A 13,252-nucleotide genomic window follows, 5' to 3' on the forward strand; every position below is an offset into this window, starting at 1 on the left:
CCATAATGTATAACTTATGCAAGAGAATCTTGTGATCTATGCGGTCAAAACATTTACTGTAATCCGTGTAGATTACATCAACCTGATGGCCTGTCTCCATAGCATCAGTAATATAATCATTCAGAAGCACCAGGTTAGTCACGGTTGATCGACCTTTCAAAAATCCATGCTGACAACTCATGAAAGTGTTTTTAAATACTGCATAAACCTGGTCGTATACTAATCTTTCGAAGACTTTGGCTATGATACACAATTTAGATATGGGTCTGTAATTGACAACTTCCAACTTAGAACCTTTTTTGTGGATAGTTGTAACGAATGCCCTTTTCCACATTGAGGGGAATTCCATAACAGTAAGTGATTTCTTAAATAAATAGGTTAGTGGAATGGCTATTGAATCAGCACATTTTATAAGAAGCAGTGGACTGACTTCATCAGGACCTGCAGATTTTGAAGGATCTAGTTGGGATAATGCCTTTTTTATCGTTTTCAAGTCAATATTAATCGAACATAGGTCAAAATTTGATTCAAAATTACTAAGTTCCAATTCAGATACATAATTTGATAAGTTTGTGTCAGTTTTATCTAGGAATGTAGTATAAAAATATTCTGAGAATGCATTACAAATATTGTTACCAGATGTGAATAGATTGTTATTATATTTAATATTGCTAGGTAAGCCTTTAGATTTCGATCTACATTTGAAAAAGGACCAGAAATATTTAGGATTCTGTTCAATGGCATTTTCAACAGAATTTATATATTTTACGTAACAATCATTTTCTACAGTCTTAACTCGATCCCTTAACAGTTTGTATGATTCTAAGCTACTAAGGTTTTTGTAAATCTTGTATTTCCGAAAGTGTTTAAATTTTTCTTTAATTATCTTTATTAAAGCTGGTGAATACCAAATAGGAAACTTATTGTCAACCACGGTTTTGCTTGGGTTACATCCCATTGTATTGTGTGTATTAAGTTATTAACAATCGAATAAAAATAATTCACACTTTCTTCGATGGAATGAGTCCTGTCAAACTCTTGTGACCAATTAATTTTTAATAATTCTGCATTTATTGCCTCGTAATCCCCTTTGTTAAATAATATTTTCTTCCTTGTATTAGATTTTAAATACGATATGTGAACAAATTCTACATCTATTATGAGCGCTTTATGATAAGGATCAATCGGTAAAAGCGGACAGACACATTCATGCACAACGATTGAATCATTTGATAACACCAAGTCGAGTATTCGGTTGCTAACGTTATGTATGAAGTTGTACTGCTGCAAACCGTGAGTATATAATTCGTCGATAAACAAACATTCATCACCATTCGAGTAGTTTGAAGGAAGAAGCAGACCTTCAGAATTTATATTCCACGATATATTACTCATGTTGAAGTCGCCCGCAATAATTATTTTATCCGAGGGATGATTAAGAATTATATTATTCAGTGCTTCTAGAAAGTTATGCAATTGTTGAGAAAATGATCTGCCTAAGTTTTGTTTACAAAGATATAATACACATATATGAATATTTATAATTTCGTTATGATATTTAACACGTAAAGTCAACCAGAGGTCCTCGGCAGATGACTGAAATTGCTCCTGTGACGTTACGATTAATTCCTTTCGGGCTGCGATAAGCACGCCCCCTCCCAGCGTTTGTCCTGTCGTCTCATAATTCCGATCCCTACGCCACACTACATAACGATCATCAAAAAATTCGGAATCCGATATACCATCCACAAGCCATGTTTCCGTTAATAGTATAATATCATATGAGGTTAAGCATAAATTACGAAAAAATAATAAGGACTTTGTCCTTAATCCTCTTACGTTTTGATAGTAAATTGATAATTTTATATTTTCGTTAGCCATTTAGTTTTGATACATTCAATAAACGTTTAAAAGGCATTTTATAATCGAATAAAACCATTAGAAGATTTAACCGTGCGTACGTATATTTGCAGGATAAAATAATTGTAAGAATGATAAATATTAAAACGAACGTTACACAGTTTGTATCAAGGTCAACACTAACTTCGGCAAAGCAGGCGAATGCAACCATTAATTTTAGTGCGATAAGCAATAAATTAGCGTATTGTAAATAATTTTGACTTACCCTCAACAAAAAGAAATATAGTTGAAATGCGTTAGCAACTACGTCAGTGTTAGGTGTGTTAAACCTTTTTTGCAATCCGGTGATCGTGTATTTTTTTAACAGTAATAATTTATACAAATCAAGTAAGCTAGGAAGTAATGAACAATAATAGCCACACATTAAGAAATTTTGTTTAAATCGCTTTTTCTGGAAATTATCAATACGCGAGAGGTATTATTTTTACGCACGTGGATTTTCCCGTATTTGATCCAGGTGTATTGATAGCCTTTTTCTTTTGCTAACGATTTGACACTATTTAAAAGCAATTTGGTGTTTGAGCTGAGATGGTCGTTAATGTAGATTCTATGGGAAAAGTCCTTAAAACCAATGTTTGACGCACATAGGTTGGTCGTTGCACGCCCAGCAGCTACAAAGTCTTCTTTAATGTATCTATTCAAAAAGCTAACAATTATAGATTTTTCTTTGGACTGACTACTCTGAATTCTGTAAATATAATTTATTTGATTTCTGTCAATGTTACAGTTTATTGACTTGCTGATCGAATCCAATATAGAGAAAAGATTTTCATCTTTTTTGACCGGCACGCCCTTTATCTCAATATTGTTAAGCCTGGATCTGTTGTCGCTGTCCTGCGCCTGCGTTTTTAAGGTAGATATCTCCTCCTCAAGAGCACGCACAGCTCCATCCAATTTCTCCAAGTTAAACAGACGGTCCTCAAAGTTATTAATTTTGATTGAAAAGTCTTCCAATTTGCCTCCTAAGAATTCGCAGCTTGCTTTTATATCTGATAGCTCAGTTTTTATGTCATTAAAACTTTCGACAAGGTTAGGTAAGCCCGTGAGTTGATTTTTCATGGAGCGAATCTCTCTCATAATGGACTCGAGTGAAACAGATTCCGGTAGCGAGGTGGTGACGGTGGCAGTTTTGCAGGACCCACATTTCCATGCTGCTCTTCGGTCTGCTCCTAGTTTGCGCCAACCAGTTTCAGTAATTTGAGCACACCCATAGTCGAAGTATCTTTTGCAGGTGCCACAGAGGACACCATCATTAAATAAGGCATTGCACATACAGCACTCCATTATTATTTGTATTAATTTTGAACTTTCGAACCAAGTGTTTACGCCCTCAGATTAGTAATTAGCACAGAATCGAGTAATACGCAACCGCTCACAGCTGTTTCGCGAAGCGAACTGTGTGAACACTTATGTTAGAGTTACCATCATACTTAGAAGGGTTGGTATTGGAACGTTTTTTTCTTTTATTTTAAGCTATTGCATAGCTTCTATCGCGGGCCTTGAGCGCGGGGACCGAATCCAGAAACTGCGTAACGAAAAACCTCACGCTCCCCACTCCGACGGGCACGGAGGTGTGGCTTGAAGGCATAGCATGCAATAGCTTTACCGCGGCAGTCCCCGAGTGCCACAAGTCTTTTATTTATTTGCTTAAAAATCTGTTTTTCTCAGTTTATCTCCATCTAATTTTTATTGAAAAGTTCATAGCTTTGTTTGAACTATATTCGAATATTTATTTGAATAAAACCTATTCAAATTCCTTTCACTTAGATTAAAATGGAAGCGCTCCGAAGTCTAGTTGCACAAGTTTTCAAGTTTAAAAAGTGTTTGACAGACCTATCTAAATAAGAAATTCGATACTTGACTCGCAAAAGGTAGAAACTTTCAGATCTGAAAGGTCAAAGGTCAGAATACACCCACGCTCGATTGACTCGAAACTAGCATTTAGACATTCATGTATTTTTTTCTATTAAATAACATTTCATTGAAACAATTCCTACTTGAATTAAGTTTGCCTTTATGAATGGGTTGGACAATATTGACCTTTTTAATAGTGGGATGATATATATATTTTCAGAACAAAAGGACTTGACGTATATATACAAATGCCATGTCTACTAGATAAATAGACCTTTGAAAGCAAGTTAAAATAGAAACACTGAAAACCGATCTTTATTGATCTCATGTTTCACATACATTTTACCAAACTTACCCAGAAGAAATATCCCTTTTTATAGCAGCAGCATACATACGACATTATCAATAATAAATTATATTTTCTGTTATAATATTGAAACTATCATCTCACAAGTGATAACTGCGTTTAAAAACAACCGACTTCAAACTTGCACTTGCAACATTTACAAATACAGACAAAAATGCTCATAAAATAAAAACTACTGGGCCTATCCGAATAAAATTTTTATGGGACCAATTCGACACCATCCCGCATCGAACAAAAAAAGAATCACGTAAATCGGTTCAGAAACCACAGTAATCGGTGTACATACATAAAAAAAAACATACCGGCCGAATTGATAACCTCCTCTTTTTTTGAAGTCGGTTAAAAATTAAAATAATCATGCATACATAATATTAAACGAAGACGTCACAGTGAGAATAAAATCCAATTTTACAATTCACCAACAAAATATTACAAAATCAAACACTCATCCGGAATCACAAAGCTGTTTATTACAATAGTATTTGCTCGCTCATTTGCCGAGCTCGGAGCTAATCCTCGATCGATGTTCTTCACTCCAAATTGCGGAGATAACGCTTTACTGGCTTCGAGACGCCATTGTCAAGACAAATTAACATTGGTTATAGATAATTAGTCGATATTTACAAGTGATGTTACGGTTAATTGGATTTTATTGATCTATCGTTTTAGGCAGCTTTGATTGGATAAACAGCTGTTTTTGAAAGCTCGTAAGAAATTAAATTGTTAACGTTATACAAAATAAACAATAGACGACATTCTATGTACGAGTAAGGAATTTCATCTGTGATCCCTTGAAAATTTCCCAATGAAACATACATTTTTAAACAAATAAAATGATAAATAACACAGAGATAACTCTAAAATACAAAAGAGAAGACGTTTTTCTTATTACATGTTGTAGGAATATGAGGATACAGAGAATTTTACGAAATCCTTTGGATATTATTGTCACTTAAGAGGTAGCGCGCACGAGCAACTTTGTCTCGGCAACTATTTTGTCTCTCCCACCTATGGGCTAGCTCAGAGCTACGTGCGTCGCTACATGCGCGCACTTTCAAGTTTCATACTAGCCTATAGGTGGGAGAGACAAAATAGTTGCGCAGACAAAAGTTGCTCGTGCGCGCTAGCTCTTAATGTTCTTAACCCATTGACACAATAGATTTTCTATTGTGTCTGTGGTTCCGGGGCCTGAGCTATTAATAATCTTTTAGAGATAGGTATGACAAAATACTATTAAATTAATAAAATATTGGTGATATGTTAAGTACATCCTACTTTGTCCGTCCGCTACATCAAATAAATCTGTCCGTCTTGACAACATGTCTTCAAAATAATCATGTTCTACAAAACCTCCGTTCACAACACAATATTTCTTCCAATTCATTGTTTAGGAGCAGTTAAATACGAACACAACAGAACAGAACAAGTAGAACAGAACGCCTACCATGAGTTAGTAGTTAATAGTTAATACCATGAGTGATCTTACTCCACTGCGTAAAAAGGCATTATGGAAACTAATATAGCGCATCTAGCAGTCACTCATAGCGAGTGATCTCGTAGCGTTTTCTAGACACTTAATCAGTACCATGAGTTACCTATTTGACAAATGCTTTCGAGAAATACTGTCGATCGAATGCCGCAAGAACGAAAGATTCGATTGCGAACTCATGGTAAGGGTACTGTTATCTCAAGCGAGGGCCATCAAAGCACGTTTATATGCAAATGAAATCGATCCCCGTTAGGGGCTCAGCGAAATGGGACCATTCAGGGCCGTGACGGGGCCATTCGAATACTTCGCAATGACAGCTTAGATTTGTATAAATCGTATAAATAATACAAGAAAATTAGACGTTAAAGGAGAATGGCGAAACTGGGCCTAACATAAATAAGGCCTTACAGAAATGATAATAAATTTAAAATTCATTATGTTATTTTTAATAATTCTTGGTAAAATATTGACTTCTGATTCTATGGGAAAACAAATGTTTGAAAAAAAAAGATAATATGTTCACTAACGGCATTGTTATTTAGATTTCTATGACTACCGGTCTTATCAAGCAGAGATTGTCAGTGCTGTCAGGAGTAAAATAGTCGATATATCGATTAAAACGAATGTATATTTATTTTCATTTTTAGTTTTAAGTATACAAAATTCAAATGCTTTATGAATCAGAAATATAAGTTGACTGCGTTACATATTTTATTTTTAACTTTTTAGCACGCTATTTATTTAGGTAATCCGTAATTCTATACATTTTACTCATGGCGGCCGCACTTTGTAAGAATATTTCTGAAATGTAGCTGGCCGCTTCAATTTTAATTACAATGTCATGTTTGTCGTTTGACTTTTGACATTTGATTGAGGTTTTTCGTCGTTACATTCGACTTTGTGCTTGTGGTTAACTTATTTTCTTCATCTTTATCGACTTTCGCTACGTATTACGGACACTGACGATCTCTGTTATTACTACCAACCAACGCTTGCACACCGGACTTTGATTACCTGCCTTTACGACTCACTACTGCTACCCTACCTGGACACCGACTTTGCATCCGATTTTTCATTTACAAATATGAACTGCATCAACTGTGGTATTTAATGCTAATCGTAACAATGCTATACGTATGCATTTGTTACAAGATAACGCAATATTATCAATTATACAAGGGTGGGCTGCTCCTCTAACGGTTAGTGGATTAGTATTATCTAAGGTATTTAGTACTAGCTATTGAAATCAAATAAAAATGTAAACACACATTGTTTTATATATACTAGCGGTCCACCCCGGCTTCGCCCGTGGTACCTACATGTTTAAACTATCCTATCTCTCAAGTTGGATCGAACTCCACAAGTTGTGCGAATTTTATTATAATCGGTTAAGTGGTTTAGGAGTCCATTTAGGACAAACATTGTGACACGAGATTTATATATATTCACTTTCTTTTGTCCAATTGTAATATTAATTCTTTATTTGTAGATCACTCACTCTGATCACATATTATTTGATGCATGCTGGAAACTTGCAAATGATTCTTTGAGGATTGAAAATCATGAAGATGACAATGCAGTTGGTTTCCTTAGGTTCATATCAAATTAAGCAAGCAAGGTCCTATTATGGTGAGCACATAAGAAACGATGGCAAATATGTTATAGAAGTGTGCCCTGAATCAGACAGCGACATACAGAGAGCACTGTCGACATCAAGTACTACATGGCTTTTAAGAGGTCGCATTCAATCCAGTCATAGAAGTAGTAAAACTTATTTTACTTATATTTTAGTCGACAGTGCTCTCATAGGAAGGGAAGCAATAACAGTCTATTATTGTAATTGTTTAGTAGGAAGAAGAACTGTAGGTTGCTGCTGTCACGTTATGTCCATAATATGGTACCTTAGCTGGGCAAGGTATCAACCAGATTTAATGCCGCCAGCACAGTTTCTGGATGATGTGTTAATTGTTTATAATGATAATGATGAATAAACGATTTATGAAAAAACGTGTTTTATTTTATATGTAAGTACCTACGATGTTTTGGTAGGTACTCTAAAAGAATAAAAGTTCGATCCAATATCTCTATTACCTAACTGTTCTTCTGTTACACTCTTTATCTAAATAATATATATTATAGGATATAAACTTACCTCTACTTAGAAACAAAGCTATTCATTGAACTCGAGCAAACCTAACCTCAATTTTAGTGACGTTACATGCTCAATATCTCTGCTATCCCATAGAACAGATCTTTAATTGTTATATTTATAGAATCTGTATATTTTTATCTATTTAACCCCACATAAATCATCAGTGTAACGATCAGGCCCAAAGTCCTATGGGAGTTCGCCATTCTCCTTTAACGTGTAATTTAACGGTCGGTTTTCAAACTTCTGGAAATTATCTGATGAGTTTGAATGTCTCTTAAAATTACAAATAATAAAAACATTAAACTTCAAAGTGTTAAATAGGCGCACAGGGTTTATGAACATATAACCTAAAAAAATATGATTACATGGTAAAAAAACTGACACACACACTCGATAGTGGATAAATGGATAGAACGATAAAAAATTACGGATTTCTAATATTCAAGAAAGCCGACTAAAAACCTTTTAATATCGAGAACCTAATCAAATACAGTTACATCTTTGATAAATGTCTTAAAACGTACTTTGTAACTTTTTTAATAATTGTTCGAGGTAAAAAATTAGACTTATTGGATTTTCGCAAGATCTGTAATATTTATTCCATGAGTAGAGGCACTTTAGTTCTTAGAATTTGTGAATGCAAGATATTGCTGATTGGTTATAATTTATTTCAAAACTAGTGGTCCGCCCCGGCTTCGCCCGTGGTACATATTTCGCAATAAAAGATAGCCTATGTCCTTTCTCGGGTATCAAAATATCTCCATACCAAATTACATCTACTCCATACAAACTGGTTCAGTGGTTTAGGCGTGATTGAGTAACAGACAGAGTTACTTTCGCATATTTATAATATTAGTATGGATGTACATGTTCTTATAGGTATTTAATATTTTGACCAATGACCATTATTTCATTTATGTTTTGCCTGATAAAATAAAGTTTTCATGTGTACATTTTATTAGTTCTTTTATATTTTTTACGTTAAAGTAAAAAAAATTCGCTTACCATAAGATCCATGCATCCATTTTGCGACGAAATAATATTCTGGATGTTTTCAGCTACTGTCTGAAACAATGAAATAGTATATAAGTATTATTCATGCAGTAATTTATGAATTATGTAATTTTCTATTTCCTTTTCTTAATTTACGCTATGATTTGTTTCAAAATATTTTTATTAATTCAAACACGATTCAGATTATTTAATGTATACGAATTACGAATACTTTAAAATATAAGAAGAAAATTACATTTATTTTATCTTGACTTTAATATTATCATGATAACTATTTATCTATATGTATCGTATTAAATATGAAAACGCTATTTTTCCCATTTCATTATAGCTACATACGTGGAGCAGTTATTACATAAATACTAGAAACATTATTAAATAGATCCCCAATGAGCCATTCCCAAACTAGACGATCGTCCCTCAAAGATACGCCTAACCGCGACGCCTATAGAAAGGCATAGAGTCGCCTATCGCTACATAAATCTATCAATAACCGCTCCACGGATCTTATCCTATATTCTGATGTTAATCCACCCGGAATGGTCCGGATTATGGGCGTTCAACCACTGATGTGCTGTATATTGAATTTTTCGCTAGAAAATATCAATTTCAGTGATGGAAAATTGTATTCGTTTATGTATAGGGGACGTGTGGATATTGCCTTTTAGAATGATAGTAAAATGAGTGGAAGAGACTATTCACTTCCTATAAAACTATTTTTGTAACAATTTTTATTTAACGTTGTGTTAGGAAAATTGACACAATTTTCAATGATATATTTGGACTTTTATAAAGTCCACACGGACTTTATAAATATCAGAAATCATCAAATCGACAGGTTTCTGTTTAGTTGTTTAGCATGTAATTCTTAAGGATTTGCAATAAAAACATGCTTACACTCACTTCAAAAAAAAAAAATATGTAACTCCATCGCTCGTAAACATTCAAGATTTGCAAATTATCGAACGTAACCCTTCTTTCCTACAAATAGCCAATAGCGTTAATATATAGTGGTTTTTCTTATTTCAAACGCCTTGGCCGACATAGTCGTTTTATACATTCAGCCGCAGGCAATTCGTGGGTAAAGCGGAATGTGTCAGAAGGGAGTTTCTTTATGAGAAAAAAGTGAAAATACGTTTATTACATAGATGAAATACTCTATAATCCATACTATAACATTATAAATGCGAAAGTAACTCTGTCTGTCTGTCTGTTACCTACTTAATCACGCCTAAACTACTGAACCAATTTTCATGAAATTTGGTATGGAGATATTTTGATACCCGAGAAAGGACATAGGCTACTTTTTATCCCGAAAAAATGACGCAATCCCGGAAATCCCACGGGAACGGGAACTATGCGGGTTTTTCTTTGACTGCGCGGGCGAAGCCGCGGGCGGAAACCTAGTATAGAATAAACGTCTGCCTCTTAAATGTGTTGGTTACAATTCTTTTGGAGAAAAAAATGTCTCAATCTAGCAGAAGGTAGAAATCTAATAATAATCTATGAAACAGTAACTATTTCTGATTTATACTATTTCAAATTTAAATTAAATCCTCTTTTAATCGAATACAATTTAATTCTAGTACATTGTAACCACGTAATCTCAAATTGTTATAGAGAATTTCCCTCTAAAACGAGAACTATACAAAATATTTCCAAGTTTCTGAATTTCCAACTCTTGATAAGGAATAATGCTTTGAGGACGGCAAAGTTTTCGTTTGCGGCATTGCTAGCCCGTGATACACTGGAATAGTTAAGTAAATATAAGAATAAATTATATTTAATTGAATATTGTTAAATAAAATATTGGAATTATTGTCACTACATAGTATAAAACAAATTCACTTCCCGCTGCCTGTCTGTCCCTATGTATGCTTATATCTTTAAAACTATCGTAACAAATTTGAATGCGGTTTCTTAATAGATAGGATGGTTTTCGAGGAAGGTTTTAGTATATAATTTTTCAAGTTTTAAATAAAGCTGGTGAAGCCACGGGTGGATAGCTAGTTTAGTATATTATTACTTGGTTACTGTTCTAAATAGTTATCTAAATAACTAACATACCTTCCTATTTAGGAAAAACCTTAAGTCTATTAATATGTGTATATTAATCAGTACATAAATACTATATCAAACGGTGTGTTTAATAGCGTTTTATTTTAGGATACTTATACAATGTGAGCTTACTCCAGCGAGTATATCGACTGGGTTCACAGCCAATGATCTGAGTAATTGTTTGATGTTTACCGCTAAAGGGTATGTGTATGTGCCAGGTTCAAGGGAATATGTTTATTGGTAACTATAAAATACATACGGATAAAATACTACCCGCTTTTTTGTGGACGGATAATGGAACAACTTTAATTTTATTGATATTTTTCACGACAATTGTAATAAAATCCGTAAGTATTTAAAGGAATTATCTTAATTTTGTTTATTTTTTAAGCTATTGCAAAGCTTCTATCGCGGGCCTTGAGCGCGGGGACCGAATCGAGAAATTCCGTAACGAAAAACCTCACGCTCCCCACTCCGACGGGCTCGGAGGTGTGGCTTGCAGGCATGCTATGCAATAGCTTTACCGCGGCAGTCCCCGAGTGCCACACGTCTTTTTTTTTCTGCTTTGTGTACCAATTAGTGTCTTGACTCAAATTTAATCAAGTTGTGTTATCCTGTAGTTGTTTATCACAATTGTCAAAAAGCCTTTTCAATGCAGTTTTTGACAAATAAATCGTGGTTTAAATGCGCTGTTTAATTGTAAGGAGTACACAGCAGAAATAAATTCTGCAGTTGCTTTTGTTTAATGTTTTACAAACTTACATATAAAATCATCCCCAATATATTACATTTTCTTTAATGAACACACAATGTTCACAAGAGATAAGCAATTCCTTTGTCACAATTATAATACCTTTTCGCTCCAAGCCAATCACTCACGGTAAGTGGGATCCCAAATTATCTGATCCGATATTGAGATGCGAAAAATAAAACTTGTTCTTTTGATCTCGAGATATTTCTGCCGTGTTTTCACGTCGCGTTTATTCTGAAAATGTTTATCTTTTCCTTTCTGGCAAATTCTATAGACGCAGTAAGTTAAAAAGTAATTTAAATATTTGACCATCTCTGAAGGACGTTTCTTTAGTTATTTTTATACGTTAAATTTCCGTTATTTATGTTAACCAGTTAACATCATTTTTGACACACTTTGCAAGAGGCTTATTGAACTGGTTTCTTAAAATATCTGTTACTTGTTAGTAGCTTATTGAAGTGGAAAATGCCTCGGCTGCCTTGATCGTTTATAAGCGAGAGGATATCTCTAGAATGTGTATTTCTAACATATTAATGTAATATAGGTATATCGGTGGTTCAGCAGTCTTACTAACCAGCCATATAATACCTGAAAATAGATAATAAATAACTCCGTTCCGTTTCAACGTACGTTAGTTGCATAGAAGATAACTTTAAATCAAAATTTAGATAAACATAAAGCCCTTCTCCCTTCGACTCTTCAAATTAAACACCGTTCAAGGCTCTCATATCTCTTTAAAAAAAATAGTCCTTCTCTACAAGACATCTAGACTAGACCACACAAAAATTGCCTATTTGTTCAGGGGCACTACGATAATTGGGTCGCATAGCGTCATAAAAACGATATCGGCCTAAATATGATAATATATACGAGGGTAGAATATTTGCAAGTTTCGCCTTTTGCCTTTGTCGAAATGAAACGTGAATTAACATTTCTTTCCTCGATGCTAAGTTAAGTGATTTCATTTGAATAAATACGTTATTTTGTTTATTAAGGGCGGAGTGATGAGGCAGGTATCATTACGTATTACGGTTATTCTGACTTCATTATCATCATTATTTTTATTCATTAACTTTCAAGTCATGACTTGTAAGATTCATTATGAATACATTTTTCAATTGGTCAAATTTAAATTATGAAAATACATTTTTGTAAGTTGCTGTTTGTTTATACTTGATCTACAATAATTAAACAAGTTTCATCCATTTCTTTATAAAAACACTAGCGGTCCGCCCCGGCTTCGCCCGTGGTACATATTTCGAAATAAAAGGTAGCCTATGTTCTTTCTCAGGGTTTAAAGATTGTCTGTGCCAAATTTCATGAAAATCGGTCCAGTAGTTTATGCGTGAAAACAATACATACATGCAAACCTTTCCTCTTATATTAGTATAGATTAATTCAAATTACGTATTAAAATCTTGTTAAGGCAACAAGTATCTTAGGTAAGTAAGTATAGGTACACGTAGGTACGTGCGTTAGGCAAATAAAGTAGGTATTAATAGAAACAACTTATGCGAAAGTTCTAATGATCCACATATTTTAAAGAAAACATACATTTCTGATTCCAAAGAACCACTCCCTGACTCACTTATATACCTATATACACAACTAATCCTCGAATATCTTTGCAAGATAATGTACTGGTTT

At 34.0% G+C, this 13,252-nt stretch overlaps 2 protein-coding genes across 3 annotated transcripts in view; both read right to left on the minus strand.

Moving 5' to 3' along the window:
* The window catches only part of LOC123698275 (stress-activated protein kinase JNK), a 94,516-nt gene that overhangs the window by 24,991 nt on the left and 56,273 nt on the right, over positions 1-13,252 (minus strand). For both annotated transcript variants that reach the window (XM_045644865.1, XM_045644866.1), the window contains exon 3: positions 8,788-8,847. The gene's annotated coding sequence lies outside the window, so the exon portion shown is untranslated. The remainder of the gene's footprint in view (positions 1-8,787; positions 8,848-13,252) is intronic.
* On the minus strand, positions 2,082-3,204 carry LOC123698183. The gene has a single exon (XM_045644776.1). The coding sequence runs from the start codon at positions 3,202-3,204 to the stop codon at positions 2,284-2,286; it is 921 nt and encodes a 306-aa protein (XP_045500732.1). The 3' UTR covers positions 2,082-2,283.

The sequence above is a fragment of the Colias croceus genome, chromosome 15 (genome assembly GCF_905220415.1).
Source record: "Colias croceus chromosome 15, ilColCroc2.1".
Classification (NCBI taxonomy): domain Eukaryota; kingdom Metazoa; phylum Arthropoda; class Insecta; order Lepidoptera; family Pieridae; genus Colias; species Colias croceus.

What these genes read in the sequence shown, in the direction of transcription:
- LOC123698183 (XM_045644776.1), bottom strand. Translation starts at nt 3,204, where the DNA reads ATGGAGTGCTGTATGTGCAATGCCTTATTTAATGATGGTGTCCTCTGT.